Genomic DNA, 27,636 nt, shown 5'->3' on the forward strand with positions numbered 1-27,636 from the left:
CTAGGTAGTATTACTCTTTAAGGCTACGTAGTATTACTCTTTGAGGTTACATAGTATTACTCTGTGAGGCTCCATAGTATTTCTCTGCAAGGTTTGTAGTATTACTCTGTGAAGCTCCATAGTTAATAAATGAGGAGGATCTGATCCTTTTCCACACATTAAAGCTTCAAACCATTCTCAATGTTTCATTTTTTTATCTCTCTAAAAATAACTTCACTCTTTTTTGGGTTTTTTTAAGCAGCTGCATCATTTCAGAATATTTCTCTTCTCTCTCAATGTTCTGATGTTTTTTTTGAAGCCTTTGGGCCAAATGTGGACTTTCCCTCCATTTCTCATTGTTCCTCCTCCCACTGCACCCCCACTGCACCCCCCCCCCCTCACCCCCGTCGCCCGTTCTGCAGCTTATCTACAGCGACAGTCGGCTCTCCAGAATTCTACTCCATGAATGAAATGTTTCTGTATAATTGTGTCATTTATCCCCATTCCCGGCTCATACATGCGCCGTCACCCGCTCACTAGCACACGTTACTTCACCAAGTAGTGGCGAGGGCTTGATTGTTTATCTTGTTCTTCTATCCACCAGAACGCCTGCTGGTCTTTCCCCCTCTCCCGGCATCCACCGCTCTCTGTCCCTGCGTTTGCATCAGTTTCTAAATGTTTCATCTCCAGCTCCAGCTCGTCCCTCACAGCCTCCTCCTTCCTCTCCATCTGTCTGTAGAAATCTTTTTTTACTTATTCCACGCTACTACTTCCTGCCCCGGACCGCGAGAGCCGAACAGAAGCTGACGGAGTGCATCGTTTTTTTCCAGTTGTGTTTGGCATGAAAACGACACACACACACACACACACACACGTGTCTCTACGATGTATGTCAGCCCGGGTGCGACCTTGCCAAGGTCATCCGTCTCATGTGTTGGGAGTAACAAATGCTCGGGAGAGGATGCTTGGAAAGAATGAGGTGACGAGAGGAAATAAAGACGTGGTCGCATCTATTCGAGAACTCATTTCTCTTCATGATGGAGTTGGAATTTTAAAAAGCGGATGTTTTCCATGTTTCGTCATTCGCTTCATTCGCTTCATGTCGCCCCCCCCGACCCTGATGGATGCTTAACAAACGACGGGTCAGGAATACTTACCTGAATAGCGGACGCTTCCATCCCGCCGCCCCTCTTTGTCACCCACCCCTCCACGCCGTCAACACTTGCCTGTTGACGTGAGCCGTGTTACAATCCTCCCTGTTTCCATGACAACCACCTGCTGCTGTCCTCCCCTCGTCTGTCCCTCGTTGGCTACACTCTCTCTTGCCGTGTTCCCCCTTTTCCTTCACTCTCACTCGCCACGCCGCCTGCACACCGTGCACGTCCCGAGATCCATACCAACATGTTCAAACTATCCTGCCCAGAGGCATCGTATGATCCTTTTCACCTTCGGCCAAAGTAGTGTAAGGCACTTATGGTGTGCATGCTCCTGCCAATGACAGCAGCAACATATAGTCTATGAAAAAGTTTTTTTGTTTGCTCACGACAAAAATAAAAACTCTTTACTGGAGAATCTAAAAGTAGCCTACGTAGTAGTACCCCGCGTGGCTATGTAGTATAACTCCACAAGGCAACATAATATTACTGCGCGTGGCTATGTAGTATAACTCCACAAGGCTACTTAGTAGTACCCCGCGTGGCTATGTAGTATAACTCCACAAGGCAACATAATATTACTGCGCGTGGCTATGTAGTATAACTCCACAAGGCAACATAATATTACTGCGCGTGGCTATGTAGTATAACTCCACAAGGCTACGTAGTAGTACCCCGCGTGGCTATGTAGTATAACTCCACAAGGCTACTTAGTAGTACCCCGCGTGGCTATGTAGTATAACTCCACAAGGCTACTTAGTAGTACCCCGCGTGGCTATGTAGTATAACTCCACAAGGCTACTTAGTAGTACCCCGCGTGGCTATGTAGTATAACTCCACAAGGCAACATAGTATTACTCCGCTAGGCAACGTAGTATAACTCTGCAAGGCTATAAAGTATAACTCCACAAGGCTACATAGTATAACTCTGCAAGAATATATAGTAAAACTCCACAAGGCTACGTAGTATTACTCCGCAAGGTTATATAGTATAACTCCACAAGGCTACGTAGTATAACTTCGCAAAGCTACGTAGTATTACTCCGCAAGGCTACATAGTATAAATCCGCAAGTCTACGAAGTATAACTCCACAAGGCTATATAGTATAACTCCACAAGGCTACGTAGTATAACTCCACAAGGCTACGTAGTATTACTCTGCAAGGCTACGTAGTATAACTCCACAAGGCTACGTAGTATTACTCTGCAAGGCTACGTAGTATAACTCCGCAAAGCTACGTAGTATTACTCCGCAAGGCTACATAGTATAACTCCACAAGGCTACATAGTGTAACTCCACAAGGCTACGTAGTATAACTCCGCAAGGCTATAAAGTATAACTCCACAAGGCTACATGGTATTACTGTGCGAGGCAGTTTAGTATGACACTGTGAGACTACGTAGTATAACGCTGTGAGACTAGGTAGTATTACTCTGCAAGGCTAAGTCGTACTACCCTGCGGGGCTGCATACTCTTATATTATATACAACATAAGTCTATATAGTATCACAGAGTGCATGCTTCTGACAATAGTAGTGTACATAAAATCAAAACTTTTTTGTTTAATTGTAACGATTAAAGTATTTTTTGTTTGCTCGCGAAAAAAATAAAAACTCCCAACTGGTGAATCTGAACCATTAAATCCTAAGGATGGGTTTTTGTTTTGAATATTGAATGGTTGAATTCATCATTTTAAACATTGAAACTTTGAATTTTGTTATTGAAACGCATATTTTTTCAAGATATAATTATTACTTTGTGTAATTTAAATGAATTATTTTGGGGAATTTGTTATTATTTATTCATTTTAATATTAATTATATTATACATTTTATATTGTATTTAAAACATTGAATTTAGAACGTTTATTTTTCAATTACTGGGATAAGAATATCACATTCTATGTGTGTTATTTAAATTCAAAAATTAAAATTACCATAAAAGATTCAAATATACAAATGATGGAATTAAATTATTAGATAAAAACAAAAACAACCTTTAATTTGTAAAAAAAAAAAATGTATGTACGTGTACTTGGAGTGATGACAAAAGCCATGTTCTTGATCTGAACAACCTTTTTCAAGGCATGACTTCATCGATATGATGACTCATGATACAGAGAATTAGTTTTAGTATCTTTACTTATCATGTTAATAGCGTTGAGTGCGATCAGACCCTAGAGTGCTCTAAAAGTACATTTTTGTCTTTGCTGCTAGTCAAGGTGACTAAAAGTATTCTTGGCAGCAGCATCTATGCAGACTATTTTCTCTATGTCTCAGTGAAGACATCATTTCTCCATCGGGGTGCAAGGACGGAGAAAATTGATAACTTAGTCGGGTGACTGGACGACCCTGTGAGACAATATATTGAATTCCGCTTGATCTAAAAGATGCTGTTTCCTCTTCACTTGAGCCAAACCAGCTCACAATAAGTTTGCATCGTTCTGGCTTCCTTTAGTGATCAAGAAGCCCATTGAGTGATCTTTGGTTGCTTAAAGTGATAATTCATTCAAAATTCAAACTTCTCTCATTTTCTACTCACCCTTGTGTCGACTAAAGGTTGGGATTATTTAGTAATCCATTACTTTTTATAGTTATAGGCAAAATGTATGTTGATTTTAATGTAGCGACTTTAAGTAAGTAAAGGTTATTTGTAAAGCGCCTTTCTAGACCAGGGTCACAAAGCGCTTTTACAATCAAAAACAATAAACAGTTAAAATATATACTTCGGATCAAGACAAACACGGGAGTCCCAGAAAATCCGGGAAAAGTCTACACAAATATAAAGGTCTTAAGATGTTTCTTGAAGGAGTCAGTAGATCATCAAACACAGATGAAGATCGTTCCAAAGCTTAGGAGCAACAGTCTGGAAGGATTTCTCTCCTCTGGTCCTGAACCGTGTTCAGGAACCATCAGTAGATTCTGATCCACAGACCTCAGAGCCCGAGCTGGGGTGTAAGGATGGATCAGATCACTGGTGTAAGGAGGAGCCTGACCATGAATAGATCTGAAAGTAAGAACCAGATTTTTTAAGTTGATCCTGATAGAAACTGGCAACCAGTGAAGAGTTTTAAGGTTTGGAGAAATGTGAGTTCTTCTACTAGAGCGAGTCAGAATTCTTGCTGCAGAGTTTTGTATTAACTGCAGGCGAGACAGAACCTTCTTGTTTAGACATGAAAACAAACTGTAACAATAGTCCAAACGAGAAGATACAAACACATGGATTACAAGCTCCAGATCGTGTTGTGACAACATTTTCCTAAGTTTAGAGATTTTTCTCAGTTGAAGTTTCTGGTCAGTTTTCTGCAGAATTGTACTAGAGACATGTCTTTGTCAAATACAACACCCAGGTTTCTCAGGCTCAGTTTGACAAACTGACCTAAGTCACCCAAGTACTGACTCAACCGTGGAACCTTATCATCAGGAGCAATAAGCTTAGTGTCTTCATCTTTGTCCAAAAAGTAGATTCAAGTCTACTGTGTATACTGCTTAAAATATGGGCTTGTTTAATATTTTCTCTTGTAAATACAAGAATACAACAGCCAATTTGGATGTTTTTAAGTGTTTTTGGACAAACAAAATCTAGCTCTGTTTGCGAGCGTCACATGAACATACATTTCTGACTGTAACTCCAAAAAAGAACATACTACTATTAACACTTAGCTAACATGAGGGTGAGTAGAACATGAGTGTAATTTGAATTTTGGGCCGATCATAAATCACTTTAATCTTACTCAGTGCACCAAAACATATCAACAGCAACTTCAATGGAATCATGAAGCAGAAGAAATGAGACTAGTTTATACTAGCAATGAAGTTTCTTTGAAACAGTGTCATTATTTTCAGAGCTCAGTAGAAGGTGCTTTAGAGTGATGGAAGGTTTCATGGAATGATTTGTTCAAAGAGAATAAAAATAAGAGTATAAACTGGTGCCACAACTACTTATTTCAAGTATCTAAGTCAAGGAATTCCTTTAGGTTCCTTTGATGACGCTGAGCTACCTCACCTTGTCTGTATTCTTAGCAGGATTAAAACTAGAGAGTTTACCACTTTGGACTTTGTAAATTAAAACGTTTTCTGATGGATTTCGGTAATTTATTATACACTGTATGTTTTCAGTGTTAGCTAAAAGCGCAACTTATGTAAAAAGAGTCTCCTGACTCACTCTAATGTTTAAGTCTTCCTCTCCAAGGTGAAGTAGGTCCCTCATCGAGACCACTTTTTCAAGTTATTAATTAAAAAAGTTCTCCCCCGTCTGAAATCTGGGCGAACGAGAGGTTACGAGAGTCCATTATGAGGTAATAATGGCTTCGCTCCTCCTCCGGGCCAGCTGTAATCAAGCCCCGCTTTGTTTGTACAACGAGTCCCTTGTAGGTGGAGATTTTTTGGGGTTGATGACACGTGATGACAAAACTAGATGTTTGACCGATCCCAGCAGAGTGGGCGTGGTTATGGCGAACAAGATTTCACCTCCAGAAAAACAAAAGTGTTTTCAGTGGGCGAGGCTTAAGCACATTTTCTGATGTAAATATTTCCATGAAACTAGAGTTTCGTTCGAACAGACACAGACACTGATGATACAAAAGAGGTTGATTAAAGACACTTAAATCAACCCAAGACGTGAGGTTAGAGCAGTGACCTTGCTTGCTCCGGGGAGAAGATGCAGCTTGACGTATGGATCGGCCAGCCCGTTGGAGTCCATGGCTTTGAGTCCCTGCGGAGACACAAAGGTGCTCAGACAAACGTTCGCATGTGATGTATCATCGGGGGTGAAGTCATCCTCCTCTCAGACGCTCAAACACAACCACCCGGGCCGAGCGAAGACGACAACCTGCCATACCCGAGCACCGCTGGCTACTGTCTCCCATGCGATGATTATTTTATCACTCCCAGAGTTCTTTTTGTTGTCCTCGCCTGAACTGGAAAGATGTGTTTTTACATATTTAGCAGCATGTGTTTGGAGGACCCTGTGAACAGCCACAGCTCTCTCTTTTTTTTTTCCCCCAATGCTTTTGTCTGGAGGGTGTACGAGGAGAGCCACGTTATTACGACCGCAGGATTGAATTCGCCTCTAAAAAGCATATTGAATCTGAGATACAACGGTAAGGACGCCGTCTTGGCCAAAGAGGGAGATAAAAAGCCGTGACTCACCTTCGCCTTGTGAATAGTACAGTGAAGACAATTGTTCTCCTGATCAAAGTGGAGGTTGAACTCCAGAGTCCCCAGGTAAGCTGGAAAGAGTCAAAAGAAAACCCTGAATGAGCAGTTTCAATGACACACTGACTCAAAAATGAGTCAGACATTTTTTTTTTCCTTCAATTCCTGTGTTTTAAAGTCACTGCTACATCAATAATCATCGATACTTTCTGGGCGTTTATTATTATGATAATATTCTCCCAATTTCCATACAGGATGGATGTTACAGACGAGCACCATGGAGGTATTTGAATGTTTTTGTTTATCTTTTTGGACGAAGATGAAGACATGTATAGTGAGCTCCTTGGCTCTGGTATGTTTTTTTTCTTATTATTTTTGTATGGATGCTTCTCCTATGAACTCAACACCTATTGTGACCTAACATTGTTTAAGGTTTATAATGAAGACTCTTGGGCTGGTTGGCTGATGAAGCTTCACGAAGTGTTGTCTTTTGTCAGAGCTTTAGTGGACTGTGGACAAAACTGAAACTTTGGTGATTGCTCCTGATGATAAGATTCCAGGGTTGAATCAGTACTTGGGTGATTTAGGTCAGTCTGTCAAACTGAGCCTGAGAAACCTGGGTGTTGTATTTGACAAAGACTTGTCTCTAGTTCAACACTGCAGAAAACTGACCCGAAACTGTTTTCTTCAACTGAGAAAAATCTATAAATTTAGGAAAATGTTGTCACAACATGATCTGGAGTATGTAATCCATGTGTTTGTGTCTTCTCGCCTGGACTATTGCAACAGTTGGTTTTCATGTCTAAACAAGAAGTAGCTGTCTAACCTGAAGTTAATAAAAAACTCTGCAGAAAGAATTCCGACCTGCTCTAGTAGAAGAACTCACATTTCCCCGATCCTTAAAACTCTTCACTGGCTGCCAGTTTCTTTCAGGATCAATTAAAAAATTCTGGTTCTTACTTTCAGAGCTATTCATGGTCAGACTCCTCCTTACATCAGTGATCTGATCCAGCTTTACACCCCAGCTCGGGCTCTGAGGTCTGTGGATCAGAATCTACTGATGGTTCCTGAACACGTTTCAGAACCAGAGGAGAGAAATCCTTCCAGACTTTTGCTACTAAGCTTTGGAATGATCTTCCTCTCTCTTTGCGCTTGATGATCTACTGACTCCTTCAAGAAACATCTTAAGACCTTTTTATTTGTTCAGGCTTTTCCTTGATTTTCTGGAACTACTGTGTTTGTCTTATGTGTCTTGACCTTTTAAAGTATATATTTTAACTGTTTGTTGTTTTTGATTGTTAAAGCGCTTTGTGACCCTGGTCTAGAAAGGCACTTTACAAATAACCTTCACTTTTCTTTGCTTACTTTACTCTGTGGTTTTGAACAACCATTTCCCATCACTTGAAATCCACTTTGCTTTTTTTTTTTTTTCGTAAAGCTTCATCAGCACATGACGAGGTCTCGTTTGCTGTCGTCACAAAAAAAAAAACTGTCCTGCTGTGAACTTTCTGTCCTGTTGACATCGATCTCATGTTTCCACTCACTGTCTTCATCATCCGAATCGGCCGCCTCGTCCCTGTCTCCGTCGTTATCTCCTCGTTTCTCTCCGTCTTTGTAGCTCAGGACCGTCTCTCCGTTGAAGGTCTCCTCCTTCAGGATCTTCTTCTCTCGCGGAGGCGGCGGCGTGCAGGGGTAGTCATGGAATCTCGGGAAGAAGTCCGATATTTGCGGGATAGGGAGGATGGGGCCCGGACACACATTAATGGCAAAGTGCTCCTGCATAGAGATCTTGACAGGTGAGGGAGGGGGGAGGGCGGAGGAGTGGGGCATTGCCGAGGGGGAGGTGGCCGATGATGAAGGGGTCGGGGAGGAGGAGGCAGGGATAGCCAGGTGGGAGGTGGACGGGACCGGCGCTGGTTTGGAGACGCTCATCCGGATTGGGACCCCGTGCTGCGGGCCCGAGTGATGAAGAGGTGTGACGGGGATGAAGGGATGTGATGATGACAAAAAGAAATAAAAGAGGTCAAAAAGAAACCGACCGGGATCATCGTAGAGGGAAGGAACAAGAGGCTGAGAACTAGAGGAGAAAAACAGAACATCACGGTCACGGCGTTCACCCCCTTTCTTTTTTTTCACAACCTCTTCAAGAGTTTTGACACATTCAGACGCTCGGTTACTGACGTCTTTCGCTGCTTTGTAAAAGTTGAATTAACACGTTCATCATTGGAAGTGTTCGACCGTGCTTATTAGGGATGCACTAAAAAATACTGCCTGAAAAGAAAAAAAACAGGTTGAACCGAAACCCCAAAATAACCTTATATGTGAATTATTTGTACATTTATGGCCATTACTGTGATCTTACCTCAGTAAAATACAGGCACAGTAATTCAAAATTATTCATTTAATTCAATTATTGAAAATATTGATAAAATTGTGAATTGTAAAACGTTTTTTTAATCATAAAAAGCATATTTAAGTTTATTTAAACATGTATGTATAGGATAACTAAAACAAAGCAATGACAAATACTGAAAGAGTTAAGAGATATAAGCTTGTCTTCTGCCTGACATAAGAGATTCATTAAAAAAAAAGGACGGAGCGTAAATAAACGTCAATATTATAATCATTAATAATAAAATCAATAGACACATACATTAGAAAGCTCACGTGTTTTATATTGAGTTTGGTCGTAAGTAAATACAGTTCCGTCATAGTGTTTTGCATTCGTCGCGATATACCCTACGCTTTTTGAACGCACCATAGCAATGTTGGCGTCATTGAATTGTGCAACGAAAATGACCAAATGTTTAAGTTTCTTTGAGTCTCTCCATCAACTCGGTTTTGAGTTATTAACGTGTGACGATGCAAGAACACCGACAGGAATCAGCATCTGCATCCGAAATATTCTCGCTAAGGACAACCTTGTAGCCGTTATTCACGGTCAAACTTAGTCAAGAATATGGTAAACTAACTTTTATTCTCATTGGTATTGTTCAAGAAAATGTTGTGTTGCTTGAGTGTTACTTTAGCACACATTTCCCCTTTGGGCTAGTTTAGCAACAAGCTAACAATGGCGTAAACTGCATCATCCACGATCAAGTCATCCACTAGCTTTGACAGTGGGGTCCAAAAAGAGGACACTATCAACTCGCAATATTTTGGGGTTGTATTTTTTTCTACATTGGTTATTAACTCTTTAATACATATTCTGAAATCACATATTTATGTAGAATTTAATAATTTATCTAAAGCATTTCATAACATTTTATTTTTTAAATATATCCTAAGCTGTGGTGAGCTCCACTCATTGAGGTTTCTGAACTAGTGACAATAATGAATAAAAAAAAAAAAAAAAAAAGCTTATTGTCTGTGATACAGAGATTAAGTAAACGCTACAAAAATTTGAAAGCCCCTCTGAAGACCCCATAAATCCGATAAAAATTGAGGCATCACTTCCAGCATATCTAGAAACAGCACAAGTTTCCCTCCATAAAAATATAGAAACTATGACTTCTCTCTGTAGATGTGGAAGTTACGTCTTCAAATCTCAACAGTGTTTCTATCTTATTATTTTAATCGCATTACGGGGCCGAGTAATGGAGGAACAGGACGCTGTGTTTAAACGACTGTTTCCTCATTAATGTGCTCTCCAGGATCGATTATGTTCTTACTGAGCGGAATTTTACAGCTGCCTATCCATCCTTTTTTTTACAACTTGGCCGGGTCGCAGGGGGCAGTGGTCGGAGCAGAGAGGTCCAGACGTGCCTCTACCCGGAAAACCTCTTCTGAGGTCAAGCGGGAGACAAAATCTCTCTGACGTGTCCTTACGTGTCTGCATTTGTACATACTTTCAGTTTAGCTCCATAAAAAATGACTGAAATGGATGAAAAATGATATTTTGAATGATTATTCCTCTGTTCTTTGCAAGAAACGTCATCTTTTGATGAACTTGTTGATTTATTGAATAATCTATTAAATCAGTATGTGAAATGTGAAAATTTAAATAAAAAGTACAGCCTAAAATACTAATTTTTGTTTGCCCATTTGACCATTTTCATCTTCTGCGACAGAAACAATCTTTTGTTTATGAATTATTTCAACGATCTTGTCTCCTTCTCGCTACAATCAGTGCAGACACAAAGTCTGCCTTGCAAAAATAGAAAAACATTTCATGGGTTCAGGATGACGACAGAGAATAGATTTTACTATATCCCATATTTAGGAGGGTCAAAGCAAAAATATAATGATAATAAACTTATGAGTCATTTCGACACTCCACTTTTTGGCCATTTTTCTTCTAAGATAAAATTAGGTTTTTGCTAATATTTTTATACCATCTCATGGTTTGCGGCATCATTCTGTCATTTTAACAAGTTTATGTTTGTTAACGAAAGGATAAAACTAACTAGACGAACAGGAATGCTAGTGATGATAGGCTGCCGTGGCTGTATCACCTCTGAAGGATTTTCTTTACATGCTTTTTATTTTTTTAAATCAGCGATGCACCAAACCCTAGTATCGGCTATCAGTTCGATCCTAGTGCTCGGTATCGATCAATATAATTTAAGACTGATACCTCCATTTTGATGCTGGTTTCTGTCTAAACAAGAAGAAGAAACAATTTCCCGAAGGAGACCTCCTGAGGGATCAATAAAGTTTTACCTTACCTTACCTTAACTCTGAAGTAAATTCTGACCCGCTCTAGTAGAAGAACTCACATTTCCCCGATCCTTAAAACTCTTCACTGGCTGCCAGTTTCTTTCAGGATCAATTTAAAAATTCTGGTTCTTACTTTCAGATCTATTCATGGTCAGACTCCTCCTTCCATCAGTGATCTGATCCAGCCTTACAACCCAGCTCGGATTCTGAGGTCTGTGGATCAGAATCTACTGATGGTTCCTGAACACATGGTTCAGAACCAGAGGAGAGAAATCCTTCCAAGCTGTTGCTCCTAAGCTTTGGAACGATCTTCTTCTCCCTCTGTGTTTGATGATCTACTGACTCCTTCAAGAAACACCTAGATTTTCTTGGACTCTTGTGTTTGTCTTATGTGTCTTGGCCTTTTACAGTGTATATTTAAACTATGTATTACTTTTGATTGTTAAAGCGCTTTGTGACCCTGGTCTAGAAAGGCGCTTTACAAATAATTATTACTTACTTACTTACTTTCGGTACCAATTTTTATGTTTCTAACAGAAAGAAAAATTCAATAAGATATAGCACAAATGTTGATTAATTTTAAGTCTGGTTTCAGTTCTGAGCTGTTTTAGTACAGAAATAAAACAAAGTATGTTTCATTACCTGGTACTACTTTCTACTACTTTTAGCATTTCAGATGTGGCCACAAGAGAACCACTTTGATACCATCAGTCAAAAACGTCTGATCCGCAGATCTGATCTTTATGTTCTTCATGTTCTCAAAGTGTTGGTAAACACTTTATAGACACAAATAATATCTTGTTATTCCATGTTAGGTTAGGTTAGGTTAGGTAGAACTTTATTGATCCCTCAGGAGTGTAGTTATTCCAAGCATGGCAAGTATTATTTCACAACGGTATCGGATCAAATTATCTGCAGATCCTCAAAGACTACTAAGGAATCAGATTGAAGGGCTTGTAGGGCTGTGTATTGGCTCATCTGGCAATACGATATACATATACTCAAGTGGATGAAATACTGGGGTATTACCTGAGTACTTGACTCTGGTGTTGCAGAATTTACAGACCACATGACTCTTGAGGAAGTTGTAACTACTTTCATTTGTTTTATTTAAATATGTCTAAACATGCTCTTTAAAAGGTGCTGGAGTCGACCGTATCCTCTCGTCCTCAGTCATGGCTGGGATTTGCAGTATTTATTTCGCTCTAGCTGCAGAGGATTTATTTAATGCTTCCATTTAGCGGCCAAAAGTTTGATTGCAACACTGACAAATAAAAACAACACACATTTTATTTGATGCACCATTATATTATCATATTGAACTGTAAACCATGAAAGAACTATGATGACTCATCAAATCTAATTTGTAAGCAAAACTGAAGAGGAATATGTGTATATTTATTTAGTACCATGGAAAGGAATATCCTCATTTCTAATAAGACTAGATTCTTGTCAATAGATTTATCAATATTTCAACACTTGAAATACATTCTCTAATGTGTGTGTGTGTGTGTGTGTAGACTTGTGTCCAGGCCACAGTAAAATTGTGAGGGTTGGACTTCTGAGTTAGAAAAACACTCTGCTCAACAATCTCTTCCCTTCAACTCGGCATTAACAGATACGGCCCTCCTATGGGATAATTACTGCATAAGCAATTATATTTCCCTGAACACACTGAATGACAAGATTACTCCATTAATGGAATTCTTCGTCCCTGTTGGCGCGGCTATATTCCAAGATGACAATGTCAGGATTCGTCCGGCTCAAAGAGTGGCTCAGGGAGCACGAGGCGTCATTTTCACACATGGATTTGCAAACATGGAGTCCAGACCTTCACTCCACTGAGAGACTTTGAACTGTGCACAAGAAGCTGTCGCAGTCTTCTGACTCTCTCATTAAAGACACCAAAATCGTGCGCCCCGTATTTAAAGGGACACGGCACGAGGATATGTGGGTTTATTTCTACCGTGCAATAAAATACATTATTTTTGGTACACAAACTGATTTTATAGATGTTTAATCACCTTAACGTGGTTATTTCTGTACTCGATGAACTGTATGATGCAAGTATTGCTGTAATACAAAATAATTTAGAAATATAACTTGTGACAACTATCAAAATAATGTTTTTTTTTCTCCCCGTCTACTCATTGATGAATTGCTGTCCCAGGGGGGCTGGAAAGAAACGAGCAGACCGAGTGATAGTCCAAGCATGACTCACACATTGTGTCTGCACACCAAGTCTGTGCACTGAATGAATATTCACAAGCATTGTTGTAAAGTATCAACCAGTCATGTCAATGTGTTGATTAAAGTGTCTCTCAAATCAGCACATGGATCTTGGACCTCTATTGTACTCATCAGTATTTGTCTTGTTTGTACAAAACTCTCTGTTTTTTACATTAGAAAATGTTTTTCAGGAGAGGAAATCGTGTTCACCATAACCACACCCACTGTACTATGATTGGTCAATCATCAAGGTTAGTCTCCATCTCCAAGAGACTCGTTGTATAAACAAAGCGGGGCGTGATAACAGCTGGCTGAAGGAGGAGTGAAGACATTTTTACGTCATAATGGAGTCTGCTCTCGTAACCTTTTGTTCGCCAACGACGAGGGAGAACTTCATAAAGTAATAAGTTCAAAACATGGTCATGATGAGAGACTTCCTGCATCTTGGAGAGGAAGACTTCCACATTTGAAACATGCGAGTGAGTCAGGAGAGTTTGGTTTAACATAACATTTAAAGGGCAAACAGATCCATACTAATGAGTACAAAAGAGGTCCCAGATCCATTAAAGACACACTTTAATCAACACATTAGTTTCACTTTAAATAACTGAATTATTAAGAACTAAAGTAATAAGATAATTTTGTAGGTGGCTTGTGTTTTGGTAATTAAGAATGAAGAGAAAACAAACAAAGCTATATGATTAAAAAGGTCCAAGGTGATATGAATTCTAGAGAAAAACCTTTGTATTGATTTCAGTCACATAAGCAGGCACTGGACTAGATTGAGAGGTTCTGTTCATATTCAATTGGCCGTCCTTCGATAATGGACGTCTTCTGCTAATGCACTTTTTTTTTGTATCTGTTTGACTAAAAGAGAAACTTGAGAAATGTGCCACATGCGTTCCTTTTACCTTGAGATCCAGATTGTCTGATAAACCCTTTTCATTTTCAGCATATATAATATTTGGTCTGAAACGTGTAACCCTGATTCATCATAGAAACTTCCACATAAGGACTCAATGAATGAATCATTTGACTAGTAACTGATGTTTAATTAAGTCTATTTTAAGTTTTTTTCCATCAAATTAACTAGTAACAGTAAAAAACAACAGTGTTTATTTCAACCACTTGGAATTAACTACTCAGAATAAGTCAGAGTTTGAACGATGCATCTTTTTGATTCAGCCTTTTAGCTCAGCTTTCTTTTTTCATTGCTATGGTTCCCTTGGTCCACCTTATCATCCTCATAGATCCAATGTTTTAAAACATTCTTGTCAACTCTCCACACACTTGAGAATAAAAGAAAACACAGAGGCGAGCACCAGTTCCTCCAGAACCACGAGAAGTGACGGAAATGTTTCCTCAAGACGCCGTTATTTGAAAGGTGAACATCGATTGCGCGAATAGGAGAAATTAAAAAATATAATGAAATCCAAGGTGAATACACAAACATGAGAGCGACACGCAAGAGCAGCCGTTAATCAATACCGATCAATACGCCAATCGGGGGGATAATCCCAGCTCATATATCTGGTGATGATCTGCTGGTGCACTCACAGATTCTGCACATGTAAATATTCCTCCCCTCATTCAGACTACTCTTACATAACAGCACCCCAAATTCACCGCATGGGTACCTACATAGGGAAACGAACAAAAGCATGTTGCGCTCAAAAACTAGTTCCCTCTCCCGGCCGCGCAGACAGACACCATAACAAGCCTCTCAAAACATACGTACCCAGAGATGGTCTTCATCTGAACCGGTTCTCCATTTTGACTGCTCTTGTGTCCTCCGTCTCTCGCACACTAAAAAGCATGCAGACCAGCTCCGGAGTCAATATATCCCACTGTACTCCCTCTCCCCTCCTCTGTCTGTTTCGCTCCCCTCCTCTCTTTCTCTCCTCCTCTCCTCCTCTCCTCGGTCCCTCCACCCCCTTCTTCCCCTTTATTTGTGACGTATCCAGTTAAACTGTTAGTCAGTCAGCCGCCGTGCTTCTGTGCTGTCACACTTTTGCAGCTGCTGGTTGGAAAGACATGGAGTGGTGCAAGAAAAAAAGAGAGAGAGAGAAAGTGACAAACACAACAAGTTGAGCACATGTGCAGACAAAGACGCACACAAATGCACACAAAAAAAAAGATGAGGAAGTGATTAGGAAGCACTGGAGGCATACGAAGACAGATATCACCATGGGATGGATAGGGAAAGGAACGGCAGATGAAGGATGGAAGGGAGGAAATTAAATTCAGTGTGTTGACTGAGCTAAACAAAATCACAGCCAGGGACACAATCACATTCCCAGATTACTTTGTTACACGACGGCCAATATCAAGCGGGGCATATGTACGATTGTGTGTGTTTTTGCGTGTGTGTGTGTAGCCCCTCACAACATCCAGCATCTGCCTCGCTGATAAAATGGATCAAAAGAAAAGCAGGCATCAGTCACCGTGTGGACCGACGACTGACATGTGAGTCAATCACAGTCGAGATGTAATGGGAACGGAAAATTGGATGAACGTCAAAAGAAAAAGAGACTTTACTCGGCAAATACTTTCCTACTTAATACAAATATTGAATCCATCTTTTGTCAGTTGAAGCCATAAAAAAAATCAATGCTTGTTCTTCATTCTCAGGAATTTGTGTCACCAGGAAGTCGGTTGTGGGCGAATTACTGATGCAGGTTATCGATTCAACGATGGAGTATTTTATATGGCAAAAATGAATGTCTTTTTTAACAACTCATCGTGGTTTTCGTCCAAACTGTCCTTAAAAACAACCCAAATACCTCGACTTTGCTCGTGTGTAACGTCCCTCTTCTATTGAAGCCTCAACTTATAAATAAATCTGTATGTTTGAAGCTAGTTTGTAGCGGAAGACCAAGCTACAAATCTTTCATCAAAAGCTCCCGTCATTTCAAAGCCAACAGCGCCATCTACTGAGCTCGGGAAATAAGAACAACGCTTCACGAAGTTTCACCAGCTCATCACTACTCACAGGGACACAATTTAAACGACGACTTAATTCCTTTCACCCACACTAGGACGGTGAGAAAAAAAACAACTGACGGATAAATAACAATAATAAAACGACGGCGCCGTTGCTCAATTCCAAAGATTATACAGCGAAGAGTGCCATCTAGTGGGCACTGAGATGAGGATAATGCTTCATGGCAAGAACAAGAAAAAATATTGACAGGAAATCCACTCATGAGTCGGTTTTGTACCAACAAGTCAGTCAGTAATGATAATAAAAAAGGCTTATTTAATTATTAATAAATAAAAGGTTTCTTTAATTATCTTTATAATTCAATACCAAAGAGATTGCTTTAATCAATTATTAAAAAGTGTTCAAATCTAAGTGTTTTTTAATTTCATTAAGTAAAGTAAAAAAAAGAAGAAAAGAAACATATGGAAAATATATGTATTTTGATTGAAGCACCTTTTTTTTTTTTAATTAAATAAAGAAACACATCTACCCTAATGGTTCACAGCAGCTTCAAACATTTCAACAAACATGTCCATTGAGCAGTGGTTCAGGGCAGCTGCCACACAAGCGTTCAAGCACTTAATAATCTGCACAAACAAGTATTTCAACCTTCTTCATTGTCTATGCTTGAGGAACAAGGAGCCCGACGCAGTAGATTAATGGACGTCTGAAGAGCGAGGATTGCGGCTTACGATGTGTACGTCTATTTTTCAACACAGGATGCTAACGGACCATTAGGCAGTCGGTTCATTAGAGTGACAGGAAACATCGAGGGTTCATTTCAAAGAGGAATGAAAAAACTAAGAAGTATGGATAAGGTCCATCTTTAGATACAAGCAGGCTCTTCAAGTAAGAGGGGGACTCGATGAAATGGTCAGTGGTCTTCGTTCTATTTTTTTCCTTCTCCGGGAGCTGCCTTTGTAAAAGTGAAACGGCGTAAACGGCAGTGAGCGAACTCCGAGTGAAGCGCTGGTTATCAGAGAGCTACAGGCTTCTACAGATGACCTGCTGACCACTAAACCTCTCAGAGGCTCTTCACGGTGTCAGCCAACCGAGACAAGCACCGAGCGCCTCGAGAGCTGTTGGTGTGTTCTGATCTCGGCTGCCCCCCCGCTGACAATTACCCGATACTAAGAATGTGTTCGTCACTGAAAAAGCAAAATGATCAGAATTGTTTTCATAAAATATCATTTATTTACAGTTATATGTAGAGATGATGAAGCTCATGAAGCACTTTTTTTCTCAGTAGAAGGCACATTGGCTTTAAAATGAATCAGAACTAATGATACATGCCAAGAGTGACATCTAGTGGGCTTTGAAAATGAGGTCAATGCTTCATGAAGCTTCATCGGCGCATTATCATTTACACGACAGGGGATTTTGCGTCCAATGGTTTTAATAAGCTCTTGGAATATTTAACCCTTGTCTTATCTCAGGGTCAGGGTGACCCAAAGGCCCCGAAAGCAAATGTGTTTGTGGAATCCCTTGTCTTATCTCAGGGTCAGGGTGACCCAAAGGCCCCGAAAGCAAATGTGTCTGTGGTATCCCTTTGTCTTATCTCTGGTTCAAGGCGAATGACCTCCACTACTGTAGGTGTATTTCTGGAAGCCAGGGAGGTCGTTCACCTTGACCCAGACACAACACAAGGGATACCACAAACACATTTCCCAACCACAGGGTTCACCTTGACCCTGAGTTAATAACTGTTAATAGAATTAAGACTGTCAATCATTTTCTACTCAACCTCATGTCGACTGAGGATTATTTTCATTGTAATCTTTTTGGAGTTATATGCAAAAGTGTATGTTGATTTGCGAAAGGCACCAACTTTTCTTGATTTTCATCCAAAAAGACAAACTTAAAAACACCAAAACACCTCCACATTTTGAAGCCTTGACATGAGGAATTGTTCTGTAAAAAATGTCACTGGGACCTCGCAAAAGATTAACCCGGATGGATGGATGGATGGATGGATGGATGGATGGATGGATGGATGGATGGATGGATGGATGGATGGATGGATGGATGGATGGATGGATGGATGGATGGATGGATGGATGGATGGATGGACGGACGGATGGACGGATGGATAAACTTTATAAATGAACATGCATTTCTGCCTATAAATCCAAAAAGGAAAAGATTACTCTGAAAATAATCCCAACTCTTAGTCGACATGAGTGTGAGTAGAAAATAAGTGAAATTTTAGTTTTGGGATTTGACAGAACCTAGTTGAGTAATCATAAAGAAACTTGCAAAGAAATACTTCTGTATGTCGTAACCTCATGGTGAAAACCGCAGAGCCTTGCAGTGTAATACTATGAAAGCCTATCATTAAAAATCGGTTTGAAGTACAGTCGGAGTTATAGGCCAACTGTCGATTTCTGAGAAAATACGGGATTACAAGGGAATTCGAACAATGCTGTATGGGCACCAGAACCTGCGTAGAAACACTTTACTTTGCCATTATGAGCTGCTGGCGCTCTTCTCACTGCGTCTGAGATTTGTGTTCATCCCTCAACAGCTTGAGAGGAGAGTGACTCTAAAAGCACCAGCCGCCTGCACCATAGGGGGTTCACTCAGATGGGGATCAAAGGCAGCACTGGGGTCTCAAATTGACTGGGAAGAGAGGTCCCACAGGTGACACTATCTTAACAAGTTCCCCAAGCTATGAAGTAGTTGTGATCACACCATGTTCATCATAGATGTTTCAGGTGAATTCTGGTTCTTTGAATTACTGCTTCCTCCCTAACAACGGAAGCCTCCCATAATGACGTTAACAGACACAACAAGATTTGATTGCCTTATTTATGATTTGGTGTCATTTATATCTTGTCCTTTCAATTATTTTATTTTATTTTAACATATAATTTCTCATGTTCTTCCAAAAAGGTTTACTTTAAAAGAAAATAAACTACATTGCAGACAAGTTCAGGGCGTCATCTACAAAGAAGTTTCACTTAAAAAACTTTAGACCACTTTTAGTCTTCTAAGTTTAGACCTCTTTAAGTCGTCTAAACTTAGACCTCTTTTAGACGTCTAAGTTTAGACCTCTTCTAGACGTCTACGTTTAGACGTCTTCTAGAAGTCTACGTTAAGACCTCTTCTAGACGTCTACGTTTAGACCTCTTCTAGACGTCTAAGTTTAGACCTCTTCTAGACGTCTACGTTTAGACGTCTACGTTAAGACGTCTACGTTTAGACGTCTACGTTAAGACGTCTTCTAGACGTCTACGTTTAGACCTCTTCTAGACGTCTAAGTTTAGACCCCTTCTAGACGTCCAAGTTTAGACCTCTTCGAGACTAGACGTCTAAGTTTAAACCTCTTCTAGACATCTAAGTTTAAACCTCTTCTAGACATCTAAGTTTAAACCTCTTCTAGACATCTAAGTTTAGACCTCTTCTAGACGTCTATGTTTAGACCTCTTTTAGTCGTTACATTAGTATTTAATAAGCGTATTATTTACAATGTTGTTGATAATAAATTCCTTAAAACAACCTGAAGAGCCGGTTCTTTAAAAAGATCCGTAATTCCAATTACTAATAACAAACCACAGAATTTTCTAGAAGGCAATAATTACCGCACCGGTGCCAAGAAAACAATAAACTCCCATGATGCCTCTCTACACACTGTTTATTAAGTAACAGATGATTGGTCGCTAGAATACTGTATATAAACTCTTTATGTTGCCATCTCAAAAGTGATTGACATCTGTAATTGGTGGTCAGGGCGGCAAAGCATTATGGGAGTTGTCGAGGTCACCGTTAACTAGATGGTTGTTAAGAGAGATGGAAACTCATATAGAATCTTGAGTTTGCGTCATTAGAAAATGAAACAATGAGAAGATTGTAATGCAGGAAGAAGGTGATGTTTGTGCGTCACAGTATGTCAAAATGGACTAAATCATTACCTCACAAGAGTTACATGTTCCACGAGTTGGATCCTGTGGCTACGAATCAATTGTTCCTGAAGTCTCACCTGTTATCGAACGTCCCCGAGATGAATCATCGCCAGTCGGATGATTAAACTCGCTCACGCCACACTCGAACAACTCACATGTAAAGATTGTGACATGTATGACCAAAAAAAAGAAAAAAAGAGTCATGAGGCTTGCCACGCTGGGCTTAAGTGCTCACATCACTCTTAATATAACACATATTCAGATGGAGCTGAAGCGAGTGAAGTTGGGGGGGGAAGAGAGTCTACAAGCAATTTAAGGGAACGCATTCATCCAGTCCTTCTGCACAGCAAGATTATCTCCTCCATTACTACGACAGAATGCAGGGCAGCGTTTCCATTAAGAGTGTAACCACGGACTCCCCAACCTCCTGCGCAGCCATTAGCTGTCTGATTAAATACATCTACATTTACATACAGTTACAGTCTTGGATTTTCGGTTTAAATCTCAGTTAATACAATCATTTAAAGTGAAATAAACTTGTTTTGTACTCTTTAATAGTTCAGCTACTGAAGCTGGAAATGTGCCGTGCACGGTGAGCAGCGGTGAGCAGTGGTGAGCAGGGGAGTTTATTGGCGAGAATCTGGGGATACGTCACCGATGGCAATGATACGATATATTGTCGTGCTGTAAGAGAAACCATAAATTTGCAGAATTTACAGACCGGAAAGTCGTTACCTCTTTTACGTGGTTTAACGCTAAAATATGTCCATCTTAAAAAGCTGATGGAGTCCACTGTATCCTCTCATCCTCAGTCAGCGCCGGGATCTCATAGGATTTCTTTGTTATTTTAACTGCAAAGGACTGCTGCCATCTAGAGTTAAATTGCAACACAAAAATGAACAAACGCCCCAAGTATGTTTATTGAAAATGAAGAATAATAAGATTACTTAATAAAAATAAGGCAATAAAATAAGAACTTTATCCTTATGGATAAATATCAGTGCCATCAGAATATCGAATAATTGAATGTAGCGATTCGAATCTTGAAACTTTGAATCACGTTTTTGAATTATTCAATTAAAAATTCAAATTTTTCAAAATGAACACATGTAGTTTGATATTGTATCAATTGTTTTCAATATGTTCTTTTCATTTTTATAGTATTTTCAATACAATATATTAATGTTCGTTTGCCTCCATTTAAAAATGCTAACAATGTAGAATTTAGAACATTGACTTTTGAATTACTTTAATTGGAATATCAAGCTGTGTTAAAAAAAAAAAAAGTCATTCAATTTTAAAATATTCAAAAAATAAATTCAACCTTTCAATAGACAAATTATCTAATTAAAATCTTCGAAAAATATTGCGTTTTTAAGTACGTAAACAGACACAGTTTTGTAAGTTTGAGGTTAAATAAAGAGACCCTAGGACTTAATGGATGCTTATAATTTAGTTTCTCAAATAAACAGTTTGAACATACTATACGATCCGGTAACGCCACTCGTAAAATACCAACCAACGCCTGAAGCGTTCTCCTCCAGAATGCGCATGAACTTCCCCGATGAAGGGAGAAAGTCACGATAAATAAGCAAGAACGAGATAAGACATTTAGACCCGGAGGCATCAGTGTTCAATCAATCAGGCTTTTGATTTGACCGGGTCACTCTTGTGCACCGAAGTCACAAAACATTTGGGCAGCTAAACAAATATACTGATCGACATCTGCTCCAAAAATACCCCAGTACTGTCGCGTCGAGGAGGACGGGAGGTTCGGAGATACTTTTGTTGCCCAAAGAGAGGCCAGTTTGGTTCGAGGTCCGCGGACAAAATCTCCGGTGAGCTGAGTAATTCACCTTGACAGGAACGTGGAATGCCAGCACGACCTGATGCCTGTTGACATGTTTTGCAACAGGAATCTGTGACATCGGCTGCCAACGTGAGCAAACATCAACAAGCAGCTCCTGGTTTCGACTACTTTTTGCAACATTCTTTCGATTACCTTTGGCAAAAAAAAAAAAAAATCCTTCTTGTCTATGCGAGTTTCAAGCCGCTTTTTCATCCTATGAACGCAGTTCATCTAGTGTCCACTTGAGGCACAATCAGTCCACGATCAGCCAAATAAAGACGTTTTCTGACATAAAAAACAAACATTTAAAGCCTTCATAGAACATCTTGGGTGTTGTACACTAATCTCAATTCCGAAATTGCATAATAAGTGGCCATTAAATCGACAGAACAGTGAACGCATCACCGCCTTGGCATTAGGATGAATGGTTGTGGCTTTGACATCTAATCATAATCCAACCAAACTATTGCCTTTGACTGCAGTCTGGCTGAACTCAAAGGCTGCATTTACAAAATGGCAGCCCTTTCGGGTCAAAACCTTTTTCCATAATATATCCTATATATCCTATATATCAATTTGATGTTTACTTTCATTCTATAGTTAAGCTTAACACTCATACCAGATTAGTTTAAATAAGTAAGTAAGTAATTTTTTATTTGTATAGCGTTTTTCTAGACCAGGGTCACAAAGCGCTTAAACAATCAAACAATCAATAAAGTATATACTTCAAGATAAAACTGATAACACAACAGGAGTTCCAGAAAATCAAGGAAAAGCCTGAACAAATAAAAACGTCTTAAATAACAGACTGAATGGTTGCGGAGGTTTTCAGTTTTTTGTTGTTGTTGCTTTTTTCTATTAACAAGTCATGCTGTTTGTTGTGGTTTTTGTTTAGTTTTCATAGAGGAGGGAAAGAAAAACCTCATTTTAGAAAAAAAATAGAAGCAATATCTCAAAAAAGACACTATAAATCAAAAATGTCTAGCAAAAACAATTGTATTTTCTTGCCTCGTAGTATCGCCAGAGTCGTACGACCAACTGACCTTTGAACTTTCTAAGCAGCAGTGACTCAAAGGATTGTGGGAGGGATAAAACATTCTTGTTTCATTTCCCCCCAGATTGATCCATTCTTCTGCCGAACAATGATTTCCATCCAGCTTGCCGTACCGACTCCGGAGCGGAGCTCAGCATTTCCAGCGCCGCCGCTGACCTAATTAGATCACATGATTGCTCTCTTTCATCTGTCTTGTCTCCACTTCACCCTAAACCTATGTTTCCGCTCACGTTTTTTGATGAATGTTTCTGCTTTTTTTTTTTTCTTTTTTTTTGCACCGGTAAATAAATGACAGCCGGGTGATTGATTGCCCAAACTCGATCGCCCTCGTTTCTTCTCTCACACTTTCTCAGCCCTGTAAATGAAAATGTTTCCATCTATTCTAAGAGTTCGCACCATCAGCATGTTCCCACAGATAGAAGAGGGCGGAGGGGGCGTTGGTGTGAGGCGGGTGGGGGGGGGGGCGACGGTAGAAATGAATTTAGTGTCGGAATTTAAGTGTGAAGGTGACTGGAGTGTAAGAAAAATAGAAATACATATAAATACTTAATTATACATTTGACCTTTTTTTCTTTCAACCCATCCTAATGAGGAGCTACTGATGGTGAAATAACAAAGGCGGGTGAATATATATTGAAGGAAAACACGACGAAAGGACACATAAAAAAACAGACTCAAGTATGCAGCCACTGGCCTGTGACTCCCTGCTGGGCTTAATGAGGCACGAACTCAGGCAATTACTTTCTGATATGACATCATCACTCACCGATATGTTAACGCAACATTTAACTCCAAAATACGCTTAACCTGTGAAGGCTTCTCATTTAACCTCCAGTGATCGCAGGGAACCAAGAGATCCGAAACCCACTGAAGCCAAACTAGAACAAAAGGTCAGTGAGAAAAAAAAAAAAAAAAAATAACACAAGATAGGCAAGTAAATTATCTCTGCCAAGGAGGTCAAATTCATAATGATGTTGGTTTAAACTTATCAATGGATTTTCAAGAAACTGTTTTTGGTTCTGCTCAGAACTAACATAAAAAATTGAGTTTATAAAACAAATCAAATCACCCTCTTTGTCGTGAATATGTTGTTTATTAGAGAGCAGAGTAGGTTTATCGACTTAAGAACGCGACAAAGTTAACCAAACTGATAATGAAGCTTCATGAAGCATCGTCCTCATGTTCAGAGCCCACTAGATGGCGCTCTGGCAATCTGTATCTTTGGCTTTTAGCAACTCTTTCAATGAAACCAATTTAAAAGCGTAATTCTTTCAGATTAGCTCACAAGGATGTTCAAAATCCTGTTCAACAGCGAAAGAGTTCCTTCTCTCCCAAGACCTCATCTTTTTTGAGGTAGTGAGGCGTTTGGAATTATAGCGCCGCTCTTTAAATAATCTCATCTTCACCCTGAGTGAGGTCCGTGCTCGGACAGAAAGCAAATATCACCTTCGACCCACGCTCTCAAATACTTTCCTAAATTCTTGTTTGCTTCCTACACACGACAGATGAAAGTAAATTATCTTTTTACTGGAAGGACAAATTTACTTTTTCCCTTGTGTCTTGTGGTTTCTGCTTTGATGAAGCTTCATGAAGCTTTATCCTCACCCTTTGTCTCCGAGCAACTATTAATATGAAACCTTCCAACATTTTAAAGCCAACAGCGCCATCTGCTGAGCTTATAGAACAAGGACAATGTTTCATGAAGCTTCATCAGTCCATCACTATTTTCACCTGTTCCTTGACATACACACAATTTCCTCGAATATTGTAAATTATTTTCCCATTTTATTGTAACTAAGTGTCTTAAATTGGAGAGATCTATGGTGATTTTGTTCATCATAACTACGCCATCCACTTGTAATTGTTGTATAAACAAAGTGGGCGCGATTACATCTGGCTGGAGGAGCAGTGAAGCTATTATTACGTCATATTGGACTCTGCTTTAGTAACCTCTTGTTTGCTGAGATTTCAGACGGGGGAGAACTTTATAAAGTAATAAGTTCAAAACATGGCCGTGATGAGGAACTTACTGCATCTTGAAGAGGAAGACTTCAATATTTGAAACATGAAATTGAGTCAGGAGAGTTGTGTTGCCCTTTAAGAGAGGTCCTGGTGCGTTCAATTACTGTCGGAGCGTTCAAGAATACTCTGAACGTTAAACTAATGAAACGCAAAAGTCACTTTATTGCCTTGTTTCTCTCGGTACTGCAGTGGACCCATCCGAAAATGATGGACCAAGTCTCTGTAGGGAAATGTAAAAAACTACAGCAAAGTCTGTTCGATCCATAATGAACACAACTGCTGCTCGGTGAGGCACTTTTCACCTTAGTCAACATTCTCCACACTTGGGAGTTGACTGGAGCGTGTAATGGACTGATAAAGCATTTCTCGTCTTTTTTTTTTGTTGTTGTTGCCTTCCATGGAAGCAAAAGAAAAGTAAAGACCTTGTTCTGTGAAGTCCAAACTGCCAAATAAGGGCTTTGGTTTGTTTGACGAAGCAGATGAAGGTGCTGGTCTGCGCTGAAAATTTACAGAGTCTCCGGGTCCCTGGTGTGGCGACCACGTATGTATTGGCAGTAAGAAAGATGAGGGTCCGAAATAACAGACGCACACGCTTCCATGTTCCAGTCAACTTATAGTCTCAATCTTAAACAAGTACAATATCGAGATCGTTTTTGATAGGAAAGTTCTGAGCTGAAGTATGTTCATCGAATGTACTTAACCGCTTATAATATTATCATACTAGTATCAATGCTGATGTTTTACAACTGCTTGAGTGGGAATGGAATGTTGGAGTAGATGCCTTCGTGCCAGGTCCAGTTAACAGGTTAACAGCGAACTAACAGCTCTGTGCTTCAGAAAGGTTTCAGGACTTGTAAACTTGTTCAACTTTCTCCACTTTCTATCCGATTCCTACAGTTTTATAACACAATTACACCAAATATTCAGATTCTAACTGTCAACCCCTTTTTTTAGTTTCCCACTCTCAGTTCAAAATAGACCACACTTCAAAGCAGATCACTTCAAAATAAATATAAGCAGAGGCAAACTTTTGCAATAGTACATGGAGTTATTGCAAGACTTTGCCTCTGCTTTTTTTTAGGTCTCGTAGTAACTCCACAAATCCATGGGCTTCTTTACTCTATCGCGGTAGATCTCAACTGTTCCACCCGCCATCCAAGGTAACACGAATAGACCTGACTTTAAACAAGCAGCGGAATACAACGCTCAAGGCTTACATTTAGAGATGTATGTACAACCTCTATATTAATGAATGCAAATGAAGATGAGGTACAGAAGGAACAGACAAATACATTCTTGAGTAATGAACCAGTTGCAATGGACCACGAGAGCCATCAACCCCTTCCTGGTTTATTGAAGAGTTCTTCTTACTCTCTCTCTCGTTATACTCACCTTCGCGGTCAACTAAGGGTTGGGATTATTTTCAAAGTAATCTGTTCCTTTTTAGAGTCACAGGAAGAAATGTATGTCCATATGACGGTCACAAACAGCACCTACTTTTCTTGGTCCTTCTTCTCCTCTTATTCAAAAAGACACACTAAAAAGTGTCGACGCTAGGAGCTAGCGCCATACTTACCCGATTGTCTCCTGTCTGTGTAGCATTTTAGTATTTTAGCTTCTGCTAAACTTATAAATATAGACTTGTTTAAGTTTTTTTTTCTTAAACAATACCTCATGTTGAGGCTTCAATACAAGATGGATATTACAGGCGAGCAGCATGGAGGTATTTGGGTTTTATTTTTCTGAAAGGGAAGGAGGAAAGAAACTCATCATCATCATGCATGTCTTCCTTTAAATCCGAAAAGCAACAGATTACTCTGAAAATAATTGAAATGAGCGTGAGTAGAAAGTGAATGAAATTTAGCTGAACTATCACTTTAATCGACTGATAAAGCTTCATAAGGCATTGGCCTCGTTTTCTTTGCCAGCTAGATGGAACTCTCTCCCGTTTAATCATTAGCTTTTAGGAACTATTTGAAGCCTCCGTCGATTTTAATCCCAGATGAGACACCATCAATCCACTGGAAAACTGGCTAGTTCTAAAAATCAAATAAGAAAAGTGATAGGAACTTGATGGTCCGAAGAAGCATCACAAATCATTGTCTTATCTGCCAAGAAGACTAGATGACTTTTAAATGACGGTAATTTTAAGTGAAATAGTGTTGGTTTCTTACTTAACAAAGCTTTCTCTGCTCGTTCAGAACTCAAAGCGCTTTTCAGTAAGTCACCAATTCATCTATTCATGTACCCAATCAAACACCGATGGGAGTAGGCTGCGACGCAGCGTGCCCGACCACCATTAGGAGTGCAGTACCTTGCTCAAGGGACACGACGACACAATCATATCGGGAGAAAAAATGAGTGCAAAGCAACTGAACGTTGCTGCTTAAATGCAAAGAGTAAATATCACATACTTTTAAAAGGCTGATGAAGCTTCACGGAGCAGTTCCGTCATTTTCTGGGCTCTTGGTGGCGTTCTTGTCTTAAAAGAGTTGATTTCATTGAAAATATTTTCTTGAAGCCACAGATTATAATCCAAGAGTCTCATATAGTGGACTCTGAGAACAAGGACGATGCTTCGCGAAGCTTCATCAGCCAATAACCACTTAACCGTTGAGGGACAAAATTAATGGCTGGACTTCATAAAC

At 39.7% G+C, this 27,636-nt stretch overlaps 1 protein-coding gene across 3 annotated transcripts in view; it reads right to left on the minus strand.

Annotated features, from left to right (window-relative positions):
* doc2g (double C2-like domains, gamma) overlaps positions 1–15,041 on the minus strand; it is a 54,629-nt gene extending 39,588 nt beyond the window's left edge. Inside the window, exons 1-4 of one of the 3 annotated variants that reach the window (XM_087806342.1) lie at positions 14,917–15,041; positions 7,835–8,367; positions 6,285–6,364; positions 5,773–5,847 (exon numbers count right to left, since the gene is read on the minus strand). In XM_087806342.1, coding sequence (XP_087662468.1) covers positions 5,773–5,847; positions 6,285–6,364; positions 7,835–8,367; positions 14,917–14,933 — 705 coding nt within the window. In that variant the 5' untranslated portion in view covers positions 14,934–15,041. The remainder of the gene's footprint in view (positions 1–5,772; positions 5,848–6,284; positions 6,365–7,834; positions 8,368–14,916) is intronic. The other 2 variants (XM_087806351.1, XM_087806349.1) reach the window with 2 other exon arrangements.
* Positions 15,042–27,636: the final 12,595 nt, after the last annotated feature.

The sequence above is a fragment of the Callionymus lyra genome, chromosome 1, assembly GCF_982586985.1.
Source record: "Callionymus lyra chromosome 1, fCalLyr1.hap1.1, whole genome shotgun sequence".
Classification (NCBI taxonomy): Eukaryota; Metazoa; Chordata; class Actinopteri; order Syngnathiformes; family Callionymidae; genus Callionymus; species Callionymus lyra.